Below are 18,767 nucleotides of genomic sequence, written 5' to 3'. Positions count from 1 at the left end.
TTTTAGAATGTCTTGGAACAACTTTTTTTTCAGTAGATGAAATACCATCCTATATATCAGTTAAGGTGTGAAGACTGTCAGGTGTGAGAATAAATGATCTTCTATCATGGAGACATTTGTGAGGGGAGTGGCTATTTTAGATCTGATAGATTTGAATAGAAATGTCAAAGAGAAAACTATCCAGTTTGTAAGTGTTTGCAAGATGTTGGAGCTCAATATCCTGAGGCAGAAGAAAAACCCAAACAAGATTAACAACATAAAAAGAACACATTTCAAAAGACCAGACTCAACAAACGTCAATAACTAGAGGAGAAAGTCTCTTGGGGTGTTGCTTTAAAGGATAAAGAATGCAGAAGGGCTGGCAATTCCTGAAAGATACCATATCAAATGATAGATGCAAACTATCTTAACATGAGGAACTATTAAAAAAAATTATAAGAAGCTGCAAGAGCTTCTGCAAGAGCTCTTTCAGGACCTAGCAAACCAAAAGCATTCTCTTTAAATTTTAAAGAGTAGTGCAACCATTTGACTATTGTCTTGGATTGATGATATGATAATCCTTTATCCCCTATCGTTGGCTTATATGCCCAAGAAAGAAAAAATGTGTAAAAATGTGTGGTCCTGTCTCTTTAACTGCACCCAGCCGCAGAGAGAAACGCGGGTTGTTTTGAAAACATTTTCTCCAAGCCTCGCTCCGGGGGAGGATTCGTCGCCCGGCAGAGACTGCGTGCTGGACGGGGGTCGGAGTGAGCTCTGTTCCCGTTTTTTCCATTCTTCTTCTTTTTCCTCGTTTGGACCCCTTCTCTTCGATCTGCTTTGCCACCCGGAGACCCAGGAGGGCCAGAGGACAGCAGAGCTCTCCAGGGAGCTCCACCCGGCCCCGGGGGGGGCGAGGAGGAGAGGGACTGCGTCTGAGAAAAGGACTTTTTAATCAGGTTGAATAACTGCCTTTCACCTTGTTTTTCCCCTTCCCCTGTGCCTTGCAGGGCACTCTGCGTGGTTTTGTTAAATAAATAGTTTTTTCTTCACTTCCATCTAAGAGGTTCTGTTGTGGGTGGGGGAGGGGGTGTCGGGGCCCTTCGCTCTCGGAGGAGAGAGTCTTATCATTAACCCGGGACAACTATCTAAGCATACATACTATAAATGCATGGAAATTGTGCAAATGCATGAGAGAAAAAGAATCAAGAAGCAAAAATAAATCTTCCTCACAACACCAATAAATTTGGTTTGCGTGACTTGTCACGGCAGAAAACAATTTGTGTTGTCCCTTGACTGAAGTTCCAGTGTCCAGAGCAGAAGATGGAAATTACCATTGCTGTCAGGTGGGTGAGAAAATCTGATGCTAAACAATCATGGCACAAGAATGACAGAACCACTGCTCATGTGGGGATGTTGGTGAGGAATTGTGCAAGGTGAGAAGACAGGCTTTTTACATGAACAAATGAAGCATTTACCAAAATATTTCAAGAGATTAGCAGAGTTGGAATCCTATGTATGTCCTGTCTGAGCTGACAGTAATTAAAAAAAACTAGGTACAACTTAGCCTTCTTACAAGCCTGCACAGTGACTTTAAACTTCATCTCATGGTTTTGCCACAGTGAACTTACTGTGATTAAGGGTTTACTAACTACTGGCAGTTTTGTGAATACAATTTACTTGTTCTGGCTTTAGGAATGGCTCTCAGAGAGACTTTTTGGCAATTTGGAAACCTATGCAGTAATATTTACTATATTACCCTGTAACAGAACAACCTGCATGACTTTTCTAATAGGGCCAACTGTCACACTAATGACTCTGATGAGTACAGATAAATAATATAAAATACAAGTTATTTTACAGGGAGTTTGGTTTGATTTTGTTTGGTTTCCAGGCAGCTGCTTCACTTCACAATGTCATTAAGATATCTGCCTGAAAAAGTGGGAAAAAAATCCCCACTGCCTCCTTAATGGTTGTTCAGACACAGAATCATTTCCACAAAAGAATTCACTGTGAAGTTTTTCCTTTTACTCCTGTTTTTTGTCTTTAGACATGATGGATTGAGCAGTTAGGAGATGTCTGAAGCTTTAAGGCTATTTCTGTTTGATTTGCTATAGCAGTAATTATTTTGCTTTTTTAATATCCTGCTATATAAGATCATATTATCAGTTCATAGAAGACATTAAATCAGCTTCTTTAGAGAAAAATAGTAGAAATCTAAGTATCCTATTGAGCAAAAATCTTCTATTACAGTGTTATGTATTGTTTATCCCTTAGGAGTCAAACAGAAAATATAATCTGACAAAATAAGTCATAGGTATTATCCCTGTAATGAAAAGGAACCTCATCCTACAATAAGGAAGGTGTAAGTCAGGGGCCAGTGGGATTTCATGCATGCAGAAAGCATACAGCTGCTCTATGGACAGCCAGGGAATAACCTGTATTGATATGGGACAATCTGACCCAAAAGGCGACTCCATCCGAGCTGAGGAGAGACAGCATATCAAATATCAGATTTGAACCAATTCTTGTACATTTTGATGGGCTGTCCTGAGGGCTGCTACTCTTGCTAGATTTTTGTTCTTTCAAAGCAAAAGAAAAAAGATATATAATAAAAAAAGATTTTATTACCTGCACAGATGGTAGATTTTGCTAATGTTATACCCAAATCATTTTCTTCTCTAAACTGTGCATGCATCTGAATTTTAATGCCTTAGCCCACCCCAGTCACAGAACTTCTCAGTAACCAGAACAAATGAAGAGATGCTATGATATAGGTGTCATAAAAGTCAAGTTGGAGAGGTGTAGAACCACAAATCTCTTGGTTTACCATTGATTTCCTATCTATGCCACATTTTTTAATGGCAACCAGAGAGGTGGAAAGCAAGCTTGATTTTTCAGCTTTGCATTCTCATTTTTCTCAGAAAAATGTCCCTGGGAAATATTTGCACTTAGATGCTTGCCTGCTTGTTCAATTACAGGAGTAATTAGGATCCATTTAAAGCCTTGGTTGAACGGCATATGCCAACATTCAGAAAGCTTTTCAAAAGGCTCCAGCCTCTGCGGCTTTCCCGGCAGCACCCACTGGGCAGCACCATCAATAGCAGTGAAATGAAAAGACAAACAATGGGAGTTGGAGCACTGGCAGCAGCCCAGTGCCTTGTCCTGAACAGTGCCCAGAGGCAAATGCTGGCAAACTCTGCCCCTGCTGCACTGAGCATTGCCCAGGAAATTTCACCCCTGTGCTCTAGACAGCGAATTTTCTGGAAAGGGAAAAAAGGTTTTAGTCCTTGCCCATTCACTTGCATCTTTCTTACAGCCTTTTTTAGCCTTTATTTTTATGGACAGACTTAATCTAGTTATTTAGTGATTGAAGCTTCTGCTCACAGGCCTTTAATAATAATCACAATAATTATTTTTTATCACGCTCATTCATACATGCCTCCTGCCAACGTGCCTCAGGTGCTGCACAGACACTGAAAAACATAGTAAAAATTAAACATAACAAAAGAAAATCCAATGATATATTTTAAAAGTCACATATGGTATTAACAAAAGAAAGGCTGTTTTCAACCACAAGGAATTTCAAGACATAATTGCTGTGAATACAGAAGGATTCCAGTGAGGTTCTTGCCACCAACCCTATCAAATCCACTTAAATACAGCAGATGAAATGTTTGCTCATTTCCCTCTGGCTGGCATTGTCCAAGTACTTTCCTCATTTTATTTTAAATTTTTTTGAGATTGCTTCTCTTTTGTATGCAACCCAGAAAATAATCTATCTTTTTTTGATACCTGCAGTGCTACTATAATAAGGTCATTTATGGCCATCATCTTTAAAGCAGCTAAACTGAAAACATGCCATATAAGAAAATATTATTACTGTGTTATACAGAAAGACACAAGACAGAGAGGAGGCTAAGCTTGCCAAGATCAAACAAAGCTTGCGGTAGAAAAAGAATTTGCACCCAAGTCTTCCAAGTGCCAGTATATCAGCTCAACTAAGCTGCACTAAATCTTCAGCTGTCACCAAAACACCAAAAATTTGGGGATTAAAATGCAAATAAGGAAATCCCAAATCATGAAACAAAAGCTGTGATCTTAAAAGCAGATATATCATGCATTTTTATGCAGTCCCTGAATGTGTATAATACAGATGTCTCTCAAGGCATCCATAGCATGTGAAAATGTTAAGGATCAATTTGATAAAATCTTAAACCTAAACTCTTTTGAATTTGCAAATAGAATACCTTTTTCATGTCCTATTTTTCTTGCCTAATTCTTAACCTCTTGTCAGACAATTTCGCCTAAACCTGAGTTTCAGAATATCTGTGCAGCTATTGTACTGCGTGTAGTCTGCTTGTTAACAAGAAATGAAGCTGGAATGCAAGTCACTGCTAATTAAACTCATAATTACAAATGAAAGGTCAGACAGCAGATCCAAGAGCTGTTTGAAAGTGTAGTAAGACAAAGGAAAGAACAAACTCGCATGTAATAATTCTGCCTTACTTGGCAGACTGACCCATTAGAAGACTCCTCAGCTGCATACAGTGCTGAAGGCAAATATTAGAATAACTGCAAATTTGGGTTTAAACGAGTTTGTCAAGGATTAGCTCAGGCTCTAAACATTACCTAAATATTACTCTAAACATTACCAAATTGAGAATTGATCATTTACAAAGTTAGAACATGGATCACAGCTTCCTAACCTGAGCTCCAAAGTAGTTGCCACCAGCACATTCTCCTTCCCTTTGTCTTTACTGAACTTAATAACATCTTGCTCTTCTGCCCAAAAGTGGCCAGGAAATCTGCTTGATGTTTCGCTGCTCTGCCTGTGAACCTCCACAAATGCACAAATCCTGAGATAAGGACGACATTGCCTTTGTTCCCTGGCTGGGAGGTGTGGCAGAGAGCAGATAAGAAGTGCAGGAGGTAATTTGGACAAAGGGATTAGAGAAGCAGCATTCAAAGATCAACGGGGAGCAGAAGTACCAACCGCTGGCCACTGAAAAAATTGAAGGCAGCCAAGGAAGGTACAGCATATTTCTTGTTAGCTTTGATCTCCTGAGGGGATAGAGGTTTTGATGTGGGTCTCAAACTCCACGTTTGGACCCTCCCCACCACCGTGTCACACCAGGATGAATGATGGGTACGCAGGACACACAAGGATCAAGGAAGCACACGCTGCCATGCCAGATCAGAAAGCCAGTGCCTCTTCTTGTTAGCACACTTGAGATGAAGCCCTTTGAGGTTTTGGGACAATCCAAGGAGAAGAATAGTTTTCAAGTTAAGCATGTTTCTTAGTTGGGATGTAGGCACCTGGACAAAAAATCCTGTTTGGGATTTATGAAATATCTGTCAGGAGACAAATACAGGTGGCAGATCAAAGCTGCTTTCTGTCATGCCTCCTACTCTGGGTATTTCACCTTTCCGTGAGCCACAGGCAGCCTCTGAAACTCACAGCAGGGTGGAATAGCCTTGTGAGACTTGCCAATGCCAGATTTAAAAAAAAAACCAAAAAAAGTATCCCCTTATCAGCAGGCTTTCATCTGACATGATAATTCTAAAAATCTGCCTTCCAACCGTTCAGCTTCGCTTCAGTGAATGTCTCACCAAGCCCCTTCTAATAAATATTGTTTATGATTTCTATGACACACTTGTTTTGCAGTGAAATTGTGGAGGCAGCGATCACTGGGTTGATTGACACCTAGTTATTCAATCAAACATACTTCTATTTCACTAGTCACAGACCACACATGCCAAATTTGATACTGAAACAACTTCTATTAGGCATTTTGGAGAGGGCTTGGGAAGAAAATCAGTCTTGTAATGAAAATCTTAACTATGTTGCAGCTACTGCAGCACCATAATACTTATTTCTCTCCTGCTGGCAATTTGGAGGCAGCAGCACTGAACACCAGAGGACTTCTCTATGGAGGGAGAGATAACAGCACACATTTACTGAAAGGATGGGGGCTGTTTGCTCTTAACAATGGAAGTATACACAGATGGATTTGGTCGTTCTCAGCTGGTGAGCAAATATTCAACTCTAGCTCATTGTGCCTCTTTGGATGGGAAAAATGGATTTCACATAAGTATTCCTTTCTGTGCTCATGAAAGAGAGACTGCAGGCAAGCTGAGGGGCAGAGTTAGGCAAAAAGAGCCACTGTACATCATGATGTGAAGCCAGTTAGAGCTGGGAGCTGAGGCACAAGACCACGATTAATTCATTTAAGGCAGTAATTTACTTTCTCAGAAAAAAAAAAATTTGTTCTACATCCGACAAATCATTTTATAAACTGTTCCTCCTAAAGAGTGGGGACATGAAAATATATCCATCATAGCTCAGAGGGAGATGAAAGTTCAACAGAGTTTCCAGAGAACCTGTTTCTTTACCCGATCTCCTCTCTCCAAAGGCACCTCAGGAATTATTTGGGTGCCTAAGCTACATCATCTAGCACCACTTTTGACATCTCTGGCCATATGAACAATCCATATTGTGGCTGACAACACCTACTAGAGACCCCTGCCCTTACACCTAAGTCGGTGGAACATAGGCAGAGAAACTTCTGGCGCCTTAAATTTCTTTTGGCATTTACCTTTTGGCACCTGAATTACTCAATGTTTTCAAATCACAGTAGAGTTCCTTCTTACTTCTAGATCCTCATCTTGTATAAGGAGATGTGATAAAGGAATCTGGAAAGTGGCAGCTCCCATTAGGTATAGAAAAGCATGTAAATACCATTCTGCAGCTGCCATCTCTAACAGTAGAAGGGTGCCCGAGGTCTATATTTGTGAAACAATCCTGAGCAGTTCTTTACCCAAGTAACTTTTCTCCTCCTCAAGATTCGTAGCAATGTCCTTTCATTTTAATTAGAAGGGGAATTAAAACCCCTTGTAAATGTTGTAACAGTTCAGACTCAAAGGCCTCCTCTAAAAATTCATTGTTCTGCTCTTAAACCTCTTTTTTTGAGATTTCTCATGTAATTTCACTCCAACTTTTGTCCTCCTCTGAACTTTGCTGAGTTTTGGAAAGTGCTGATTAGACCAAACAGAACATTTTTTCTGCAATGAAAGAAATAGAACCTTCAGAAATTTTTAAGAATATCATTATTCAAGCTTTCTGGATAGCTATTTGTGTCTTGGTTTTCAAGAGCAATTCATTCACTGAGCTTAACCTTATTCTCAGTACATCCAGGCCTCACGCATAGATAGTTTTATTCTACATAGTTTCTCATGTTATTTCCAGAAATTACTTGGAGTACTTATTTCTGTTACTGTTAAGACCCATTTATTATGGCCAAACTAACAGAAGGTGAATTTAAAACCAAAGTCTGTTATGGTTTTGGCCTGGCTTTATTACTGTGATGATGATGGTGATGATGCTATATCCATACAAAGTGTTACATTATCTGCAAGTACACACTGGCAAACTAAAAACTGGAAAAGCTGTTGAACTCATGTTTAGAAGAAATGGACTTATGTCCTGTGCAGAAAGCACAGAGAAGGCAAAAGCAGTTTTTTAAGTGCCAGCCTCACCTCAATGACAATTCTTCTGTTTCAGGAAGTGAGCACAAACATTCGGTGCCAGACTTCCCAATGCAATCCCAAATGAGAGCAGCAGCTTAACTGTGTCCCCCTCTAACACCTGAAATCCTTGGCTCAGCACTTTCTAGAAGAGCCTGTGTTGCACTGCCACCGCTCCACTACATCACCACCAGATCAAACATGAAATATCAAGCTCTAACCTTGTCAGCACTGAGTGTGAAAGGCCAATGGGCCTCCCAGTACTCCACAGCAGTGTGAAGGTCATAGGTTTGTCTGCATTTTGTGAGAAACAAATAAAAACCTTTAGCCTTTAAATTTGCTGAAAAAAACCCCAAGTTACACACACAAATTGCCACCAAACAACCAGCAGGACATGAAAGACCTCTCTTCTGGAAAAATACAAAATTAAAGTGCCATTGTCCCCTCCATCAAAACTGCCTGGGGGCTGTTGGAGTGAAGGTGAAGAGGGGGAGAGGAGAGAAAAACAGCCACTGCAAATAAGCAGAGTATTTTATTAGAGAGTTATCTCCTTCTTGCAAGAATGAGTGCTCAAATGTATAATACCTTCCTGTGAAATCCAGGTTTCCAGCTTTGTGTTAAGAAGAGGCTCTTACCTTATGGGATTATCCATCCTTGATACTGTGAGAAATGCTGCTAAATTCGCTGTGTAGGAAGAGCACACGATAAGGGTGAAGAGCCACCAGCTTCCCATTACAATGCGCATCGCCACAGAATTGACAGTGGATTCACCCCCTAGAAATAAACAGAGAAAGGAGGGTCTCTCAGCAGCTTCCATTAACAATCACCCTCTGTGTGCCCTGTTATGTCAAACTTTGTTGGAATTCCTCTCTCCTTCCCCTCCAATATGCCCTTTAACTGTGAGAAAAGCACTGCTTCTCTTAAGACTGATAATTCACAAGTATTTTCTGCAGTCAACCTCTTGCCCTAGACAGTTTTCTAGTAAACCATCTTTCAAAATATTTCCCTTGAGAATTATTGAGGATCAAATCTAAAGAACATTAAAAATGTTCCAAATAAAGAATGATGAATGGTGAAGCACAACTAATATGCAGGAATTAAATCATTACAGTGTTCAGAATATAGTAATATTTTGTTTTCAATTACCCTTTTAGAATTTAAAAAAAAGCCCCACAGAACTGCCTTATGGTTTGTGTGCTATCTTTGCTGTATTTAAATCTGCAAAGACTGAAGCATTAGTGTCATTACTTGTTACTCTTTACAAGATTTCAAATCATGTGAAGATTTCTTTCCAGCAGTCTTCAATATAGTTATGCTTGAGCATCATTGGAGACTAAACCTTACCACAGAGCTGGTGCTAGTTACTTCAGCATAAGTTTGTGCCGATTACATCTTACTGCACTTAAACCCATCAGGGCTGCCACCTTAATGAGAGGAGGGACCAAGTTTCATAGCAATAGGATGGATTTTCCAGCTGAAGATTTATAAGCTTGCAATCACAATGAAAAAAAATGTAGAAAAAAGTTAACAACTTACCCATATGTCAGCATTCAGTAAAACCTGCCTTCTAACAATAGAACTAACATTATAGATATGCCATGAAAATTGTGTGGGCAGATTTTGTAAACAATTAGTTACAAAACTAACTTTGTTAATGGCAGCAGTCATACTGAACTCAGTTGGATTAGTCCTATATCTGGAGATTCCTGAGTGTAAGGTTAGTTACATATTCAGTTCAACCAAGAGATGAACTGTCTCATATGAGTTAAAAAAAAATTAAAAAAAAAAAAAAGTATGTTTCTAAATTAAACAATTAAAAGGGTGCTTGTTTCAGAACTGGAGCAGTGTTGCAATTCTGCACCAAGCAGCTCTGTAGTTTATTTCCAGTGTAACAGTTTTTCCAAAGAGGAAAAGCCTGCTAGTGCTTTTTGTGGACTTGCTGAGAGACTGAAAAGGCATAAAAAACATGCATAAGCCCCCAAACTTGCCTACCTCTTCCCACTTTTGATCAGCTGGGCTAACAAACCACATGAGCTCCCATATGGGCTTCTCTTCATGTTTAGCCCATTCTGGGCAGGACTGACCTGTCCTGAGCTGCTCCACCCGAGGCAGAGCTCCCTGGGGGCTGTCAGTGGTGAGTACCTTGCTGCACGAACGCTCCATACACAACCCAGATGGCACTGTGCAGGGTGGAGGACACGGAGGGGCTGGGCTGGGCCGCGTTCTGCGCCCTCACCGCCTGGATCCGGTTCAGCACGAAGATCAGCACCCCCACGATCGGGATGGCAGCGGCAATGCAGGCCCACACCGCGAAGTCGAAAGGAGCGAACAGAGAGAAGATGTTGATCTTCTCCTCGGGCTTTTTAATCAGGATCCCCACGGAATAGTCCATGTAGCGCTTGCTGAAGTCCACGACGCTCTCCCGTTCGGGTGTTATGGTGATGGCTGAGATGGCCAGGTCTGCTCTCTGCAAGGCAAAGGCCACACATCACATCGCTCCCTTCCACCAGCAGTTTGGCCAGCGTGAGCCTCAAGGAGAAACTTTTTAAGAACTGAGTGACTCTATGCATTCCTTTCTATAACTTAAAACATTTAGAGGCATTTATATAAATTGTCTAAAAATAAAACCAGAATCACTTTCACCATTTAAACATTAGCTAATTGTATTGTTATAAAGAAGAGTAATGAAACATAACTTGTCAAGGTATTCTTGAACAGAAAGCATGACCCTGACTCCTTTCTGGAAGAAGGGCAGCTTATTTAACCTCTATCCCTCACTTGTTTTCTGAAGGAGGCCTAAAACTCCAAACCATATTAACCTAGTGCACTGTAAGCAATAAAGAAAGAAACACCATTTATTTAGCTTGTGCATTTGATAGCAGGGTGGGAAGAGCTAATGTTTGTTTTTCTCCCTGCAGAATTGCCAACTTTCCATATTCACGAAGAAATTTCATATGACAACTGGGGAGAAGATTTTGTTTATTTTTTAAAATGAATAAAGTAATGGAAAAAGCTCGTAACAGAAAGAATGCACAAAGGCAACTTTGTTCCTGAAACTTCTCTGACTTCAGTGTTTAAAACGAGTAGGTTTCGCACGTAGATAATCCTTAAAGAGTATGCACACTTGATGAAGGGTAAGATAGGAGTTAATAAATAAGATTCCCAAAGCTTTTGAAGAGCTTCAATTAGATTTTCAATATTATCTGTCTTAATAAAAAGAGTTCTTTTAAAAAAAACCAGAATATACATTCCATTTCCTATCTCTAATTGTGTTGGGAATGTAAAGCAAATATTAGACGAGGGAGGTTTGCTTTGAAATCCTTTGGGGTCTGCGGAACAAATGGTAGCAGAAATACCATTTTAAAAATACCATAATAGATACTTTATTGCTTCAAAGAAAGCAATTTCCAAAGAAATATAACAGGATTTCTTACCTTATTTTTAAATCAATGAAATTCAAACAGTTTATGTCAATGCAAAATAAGTTAAAATTCTTTATGTTTCCTAGCACCAAGCAAGAACATCCCATTATCACACACATTTGCTATTGCTTTAATTGCTTCTATTTCTTCCTAAACATCTCCTTACAGATACTGGGCTGCCTGCTTACTGGATAATGAGAAAGCTTTCACTTTCAGTAATAACTCCACCACAGAAGAGCAACCTTTTCTACAAAAAGCAGCAACATGGAATATTAATTCCTTTGGTTCTTCTTGATTAACGCTTGTCCCACGTCAGACTGCAAGAACATGAACAAAATACACTCATTTCATTCTCTGGGAGATTCTAACCTACAAACTCTACCCATTTACTTAAATGGAGTTCAATTAACTTACTCCTGGATTTGCAGTGCTGTAATTAAGAAAAGAAATTTGGTCCTTTTTAAAATGAATGAATAAACTTGAGACCAGTTTTAATTCTGATCCCCTATTACTGTGGCCACCTTTCCTGTTTGGGAGTCAAACAATTGATCATTATAAAACACATTGTCACAGAATGACAGAAATAAAGTCCCATCTACAAACATGTTTCAAAGACACAATGACAAAAAACCAAAATAATAGTAGCTAATATTTTTAGGAAAACACCTTATTTTTCCTCTATTTTCTATAGCCATTCCTTCACACACACATATATGACCTCTACTCTTACAGCGAAGTAAACACATAGATTTACACCACTATAATTTATGTTGAGAGCAGCTGGAAGCAAATAAAACAGGAGACTCTCTAGCTCCTATCCTCTATTAAGGTCTTAAATTGCAGTTTATATCACACACAAGCCATCCATAGCTCACAAGCATTCTGCACGGGTTCTAATTAATTCTCTTGTAATTTTATGAAATGCAGCTTCTACTATGTGTACCTTGTTAATGAGTTCTCCAATCATGCCATTCCAGGAGCTGTTTTGGAGCTGGTGTCCATACTTGCCATCAGGAGATTGATAGATCTCATACTTGAAGCCCAGATTCTTGGCCAGTGCATCCAGGACATCAATGGAAAATCCTTTATATCGTTTCGGCTGCCCAAGTATGTTCTCTGCCACCATCACAAAAGGTTCTTCCTGAGAACAAAACAGTACCTTAACTGACACTCGAAAGAAGATTTTTAGTTAGCTTCTCTGAACAAAAAGGTGCTTTCAAAGTTAATTCTGGACAACTTAGCACAGATTTTGAGACACTCAACCTTCTGAGGCAAAAACTGTAGGTCATACGGGATACTGTGAAGCTTCCCAACCAGACACCACTGCCTCAGCACTTGAGCCCCATCCATGGCCCTTTTTTTCCCCCCATAGTTCTTGAGAAGAGGCAGAGACTCTAGACGAAATTCAACTCCAGATTTAGAAAGCCATCTTTTACATACAAGGCCTAATCTTTCATCCAGGAGACATACTGAAACACGAGCTGAAACCACTGCATTCTGTGCACATTTATAATTTTGAATATTCAAAGCAAAACCTTCATGGGTACTGTTTTTGGAGTATTTTAAATTCAAAAGTGTGTTTTGGGACCCAGGAAATGCAGCATTTAGTGGTATGTTTTCTGCTGGGGATGGGTGTCCTGCTCTGCTGCAGGGGAATCCCAGGGATGCTGGTGGCATGGCCACTGCAGTTGGCTGCCTTTTTACTCTGGTACTGTCACAGAAGGGAACTGCTCACCTCTCACACCAGCTACAGAATAAATTGAGGAAACAAAACTGCGGACTGGAGGGAGTGCCTTCATGTACATATACACTCTTAAGTACTCCCTATTTGTACCATGATTCAGAAAATGAGAATTAAAAACAAAAAAAAAGACATCATATTCTGCAATCTGCACACTACAATATCTTAGCCAGGAATGCATTCAAGCCCTAATTTGCCCCTAATGCAGCACTTGGCTGACAGGAGCTCTTTACCACTCCAGAGTCTGACAGACAGCAGTCCCAAAAGCATTATGATTTTTTTGGAAAGATGACACCTTTCCAAAAGATATAGTTTATCTCAATGGGAATTTATGAGCTTGATGCAGGAAACACTTGATTAAATTTTACAGCCTGCAGTGTACAAGAGCCAAGATTAGATTATCGTAATTGGCCCATCTGATCTTAAAATCCATGAAATGCTGAAAACTGCCTATCCAAGCTGGAATATGGTATCTGGAATGCACCCCTGTGCACTCAGACCCTGTGCTGGTTCTATGCCTGGTAGGAATTACAATGCAGAAAAACAGCATAAGCAAACACACAAATGCTCTGTATCACTGACAGTGCACAGCTTCACATAAAATAATAAAAGGCCATCATCTATCTTCCTGGCTTATGTAACTGATCATCCAAAAATACAGAACTGGAAATGATAGGGGGAAACACTGAGGGAAGTGCCCAAAATACTCAGTCAGATCCTTTTTATTTTGAGCATTTTGTTTCCTGAACTCAGAAAGGATCATACCAAGACAGTCACCACTTTGAGTGTCACTCCTTGTAAGTCATTGCCCAGACGTCGCTCTTGCAGGCTGCCGTTCAGTCCTTTCTCAGAGTCCCACGTCGCCAACTGCAACACAAAGTACAGAGAGTCTGAAGCACTGCCAGGCAGGAATCTCTCAGCTTTTACAAAACATTTAACCGGAGCTTGACCGAATCCAGAACTGATGAAGAAAGGTTGAGAGGTGTGTGGCTTTTTTAAATGTAGAATCAGAATTAGTGAGATTCAGAGGACAGACACAAACAAGTACTTTGCCTGAACACATTTTCATTGATGTGCTCAATATAAATGCTCAATTATCTGCAGTATTTTTCATACCATTTCTCTTAGTTCATTCTGACATTTTATTTCTCTTCAGTAAGCTTATATTTCCTGTGAGTCCTTGGGATCACCTGTGGTTGCACTATCCCAGATCTCCCTCTCTGCCCAGATCCCTGTCTATTTTCAAATAATTCCCTATGTTTATCAAAGACCAACCTTTCTTCCTGCTGCACAATGTTTTTGCTCACCTATGGTCATAAATCCTTGACATAAGTTCTATTGTGTCAAACTGTCTCAACTCTCATTTTCTTCAGTTCCTATCTTAAGTCCTATTTTCTGTGTTCTTGCCCTACTTCTACCTCATCTCTGAAATGGCAACAGCCTCTTTGAGCTCCCAGGTTCCTGATGAACAAGTAGCTCATATCTATCACTACTTCATGCATCTACCAGATGTTCCTATATGCATGTTTTCAGGATATCTCCCTGGAACATTGCATCTAAATATTTCATTTTTCAATTAAGTGTATCATTTTAAAAATAAATTTTACTGCATTTTCTGAAGATAAATACAGTCCAATTCAATAGAACAGGTTCAACAGAAAAGCCAATCTTAAGTGACCTTTGGATTATTCAAACTAAATATGCTCCTGAGCAGCAGCAGCAGCAGTCAGACACTCTTTTTGCCTTCAAACAGAATCCACAGTGTCATTTTGTTCAGAAGAGTCATAAATAGTATCAAGTAGAAACTGTTTTCTTCTTTTTTTTCAGCTCTGCTCTTAAAAGCCAATACTATGCTCACATATTTGGAAGCAGTGTTGTTAGCTGAAGGCATGCCCTGTAGAAATTAAACACAGTCCAAGATCTGTGAAATACGGATTCCTCCTGCCAGAAGCTAATTTTCATGTAACAAGTCAAAATCTTCTTGGAAAGAACTTATTTCACTGAAAATGCCGATGGCTAGATGTCTTACATGATTTATTTCTATGACTTCAGTTTTATCCTAAAGCCTCACAAATCAAATCAACAAATAAAATGTGATGGAAGCGATCTGTATAGTTTTATTTTTGTTTTGTTGCACTAAACTGGTAAACAGGGAACTAGAAAAGAATAAGACATTCAGTGAATGTGCAGCAATTATCATAACTGATGAAAATTATTCCATAGTCACTAAATCTTGAAAGCTGAGATGCAGGAGAGAAAAGACTTAAGGTACACCTCCTTTTATCCAGATGACCTGGAGGATGGAGGAGGAGAATGAATGAATAATACTCAGCTTTCGAATAACACTCCTGAAAACTAAAATATCTCAGGTTGAAAACTCTCCTCCCGTGATGCCAGCTTGGAGTGACAGATGAGCGTCTGCACATCAAGTGTCTGCACCAATACAGGCAGATAAACACCTATAGCCATGGTATCTTTTGAATTTGAATTTAGATGCTTGCTCTGAAATATTTCAGATGTTCCTTAGCCCTTGCCACTGCCAAACCAAATGGATCTTTCCTTTGACATAAATCAACATGATTTGACAGACTTCAAAGGTCAGGGTAGGGGTGTGTGGGATCTGCTGTGTCTCAAATCTGTAAAGGCTTATTCTTTAAGCCTTCTTCCCTTGCCCTGGGCAGTAAATATATGATCAAGATTTTTGCTAAAATGGCTTGCAAAATCTGCAGGTGATGATTAAATAGTCATTAAAAAACGGGAAATGTAACACATTCAAGTTTTTACTTCAGCACTGGTGGACTGACATATCAATTCCTTCTCCTACACATGCACCTTTCAAAATCTGATTTCATGTAAGGGCCTTACACTTCTTGAATACATTATGCTTCACATTATGAACTACCTCAAAGACTTCCAAAAAATACTGGAGACGAGACAGTGCAAACCCATACATTTATTCTTGTTTTTCAAAAGGAGTAGACAAAGATTCCTCTTTTATGTAGCAGGGGTAAGTGCAAGGAGAAGGAGCATATTTTGCTTCAGAACAGTACTCCAGAGCATTCTCTATGAAGGCACAAAGCTTTCAGTCTCTTAAGAGCAAACTATACAGATAAAATTCATAAATGGAACATAAGGCAAACCATTTCCAGAAGGGATTTTTCCTGTGCATCCTTGTGCTTTGGAACACTTCATTTGTTTAGAACTGTGCCAATTTTATCTTCCACCTCTCGCAGACAGAATTTTGTTTATAGGACTGATGTATTTACAGATATGTATATCCATTTGTGACAGCTGACCTGTCAAGATCAGTGCCTGAGAAACTAATTTCCAGCACGGTTACACACCATGAGTACTGCTGTTAAGGCCATTAGAGTTTCATTCTTTGTAAAAATATGTACGAGTTTCCTACCAGAAGTCTGGAGCCAAAGGTTATAGCACAGCTGATAGGAGATAAAGAGCTTTTAGATCTGATTATGAGAAACAAGTGCTTGCAGAATCAGCACTTGCAGAATCAGCACTTGCAGGATGTGTTTAAAAAAATCAATGGTCTCTGTAACATGTATTTAATGGCAGTCTGGGTGCAGTGTTTTTGATTCTGCAGTTACCTAGTTTTGTGAGTTCAAGTTTTGAAATCAGCTACTTTATGAAAGATTTTCAACTTAAAGGTTCCTAGCTTCTCTTTCTGAAACAGCCCTGTTGCTGGGAATCCTGTAGTTCTAGCCATACAGCAGAAGCTCAATCATCCAGTAAAGACTAAGCAGAAGAAACAAATGTGGAATTCAAAAAGGTAATTCGTTGGAAAATTCTGACTCAAAACATGCTTCCAATCTTCATCAATATTTACTGCATTTTCAACCAGAACTGCAAGGAAAGGCTTGGAGAAAGTCACAATTTTAACACTGTTTTCACCCTCCGCAAGCAATGCAGGATGAAACAAAGACACTTACTCAAAACACAAGCAAAGCAAATGTCTGTCACAGGCTCTAACAAATGGAGATGCAAATTATCCCAAACTACTAGTAAATTCAGTTGAAAACAGACATTAGCAAATAAAGTGTTTAATGTTTCTATCGCAGTACTGAATGAGATTATGTACACAATTTTAGTTTATGATGCAGTAGTTACTGTCCTACATAATTATTAGGAATATTCTAACATTTCTACTCTACAACATAAGCTTATAGTCAATATAAGGATAAGGTACTGGATAAGATCACCAGATGAACTGGTTTAAGATATATTCTGTGGTCCGGCATAACACAACCCTGTTTGCAGTGAAATACCAGCAAGTCATCTCCATCCAGATATTCTACGCTGATATTTTGCATTTGTTTGTATTAAAGATGTATCTTGCTTCCAGACATTTGCAGCGGAACTGCAATACCCATGCACCCATAGCCACAGAGAACTCCAAAACATGTTAAAACTGAAGCAGAGAATTGTGACCCAAGGCTCAAATGGTACATAAACTCCCAGTCTTTTGGGTGAAACTTTTATTTCATCCTGTTCAATGCTCAAGATGCTCAGTTTGCCATTAAGGGGCCAAATAAGGATTCCATCTACATGATAAAAGGTCAGAGAAAGGCAGGGAGATGATGGAAAGCTGAATAAAGTTACAAAAATGGAGGAGAGAGAAGGGCTGCCTCATCACTGCTGCTTCTACAAGAGGACCCTGGTTTTGTGTGCAGGGCAGTGGAGGACACAGATATGGCTGTTGATGCTTTAATAAGCCTTTAAGAATAAAAGATCTTCAAGGAGAAGAAAGCATTTTTTTCCAATTTTAGTGCAAATTTTTTTTTTTGCAAGTTTATGGTGCTATATTGATGATAATAAAATTTCTCCAGAGAATCACAGGAAGATAAGCATGAGGCAGTAAGACCTAAAAATTAACAAGTCATTCCAGAAAACCTTGACTGCTTTTTCAGTAGTACTGCAGAGTTAATAGGTAGCTGAAATGAAGAGGACAATATGCTTGTATCTGAATTTTAGTATTATTTCATACAAGGTCTTGTGAATCCTCACCTAAGGCAATTTGATTTTGTTACCTGAATAAGGACAGTATCACATGATTTACAGATTAGCTCCTATGGAACAATGAAGAAAAATGTATCAAGACAACAAGAAAAATTCTGAATAGCTTAGAGAAAGTCAGTATTAAGATCTTTACTTCATAGCTTTTTTACTGTTTTGGAAGAGGAAATAGGAAATTACTAATATTAAAATATCCAAAATGCAAAGGTATCTCAAAACTGGGAAGTGCTGAAAATATACCAGAACTAGTAGAGTGAGAAAAAGAAATGGGAGTGGTAAGAACTCCGACATGAAACAATAACACGCATGTTGCATAAGTAGAAGTGAACACTTACGGAACTGAAAAATGGGAAATAGTTCAACTGAAGGAACAAATACAGAAATTAATGAATAAATTGTGCAGGGTGATAGCAAGCTGCAAATTCTGAGCTTGTAAAACAGTACTGCTACAAAAGCACCAGTGTGGTCCTGGACTCCACATCTCACGGCACAGGCTGAACAGAGCAGCCACAACACAGCTGAGAAGAATGCAGTCTTAACACTGTGTTTAGCATCTGTCTGAACAAGACTTAGGCATGTTGGAAGAACATCAAGGGAGAACAGGACAACTGCTACTGTGATGGAGGATTCAGTTCATACAAAAAGAATAAAAGATACAATTGTGAATATTTAAGATAATGATAACAAAGAAATGGGAAAATAAGAAACAAAACTAGATATAAGGCAACAGAACTACTGCTGCAAACTTCTAATATTCTACAGAGACCCTTTCACATGAAATACAAATTGGTTACTGGAAACATTTGTTCATTCTCAATGCAGTTTTTAAATGAGGAACAGATAAAAGGGCAGGAATTTTTCAGTATTTCTAAGCAAAACAATTTTTCACAGAAAGGCTTGGCATATCCAGGATATGAGGAAGTACATATATAAAAGAAATCAAAGAACACTGGTAGTTCTTGAATTCACCAGAGATAACAGATGCAAACAATTGTTTCATATAATGCTGGATTCCAGCTAAAGGTGATAAGCATGCTTTTGCCCTACGTGGAACAACTTCATTCAAGTCC

The 18,767-nt window shown here is 39.2% G+C and overlaps 1 protein-coding gene across 16 annotated transcripts in view; it reads right to left on the bottom strand.

Annotated features, from left to right (window-relative positions):
- GRID1 (glutamate ionotropic receptor delta type subunit 1) overlaps positions 1–18,767 on the bottom strand; it is a 538,463-nt gene that overhangs the window by 42,076 nt on the left and 477,620 nt on the right. For all 16 annotated transcript variants that reach the window (XR_014852992.1, XR_014852991.1, XR_014852993.1 and 13 more), the window contains 4 exons: positions 13,432–13,533; positions 11,869–12,066; positions 9,646–9,970; positions 8,139–8,277 (listed from right to left, as the gene is read on the bottom strand). Coding sequence is in view for 13 of the 16 variants with exons in the window: in XM_085064174.1 (XP_084920300.1) it covers positions 8,139–8,277; positions 9,646–9,970; positions 11,869–12,066; positions 13,432–13,533 (764 nt within the window). In the remaining 3 variants the exon portion in view is untranslated. The remainder of the gene's footprint in view (positions 1–8,138; positions 8,278–9,645; positions 9,971–11,868; positions 12,067–13,431; positions 13,534–18,767) is intronic.

The sequence above is a fragment of the Lichenostomus cassidix genome, chromosome 6, assembly GCF_008360975.1.
Source record: "Lichenostomus cassidix isolate B80296 chromosome 6, HeHo_3.0, whole genome shotgun sequence".
NCBI classification, from domain to species: domain Eukaryota; kingdom Metazoa; phylum Chordata; class Aves; order Passeriformes; family Meliphagidae; genus Lichenostomus; species Lichenostomus cassidix.
The sequence above is the reverse complement of the archived record's forward strand: the minus strand, read 5'-3'. Positions and strand labels throughout refer to the sequence as shown.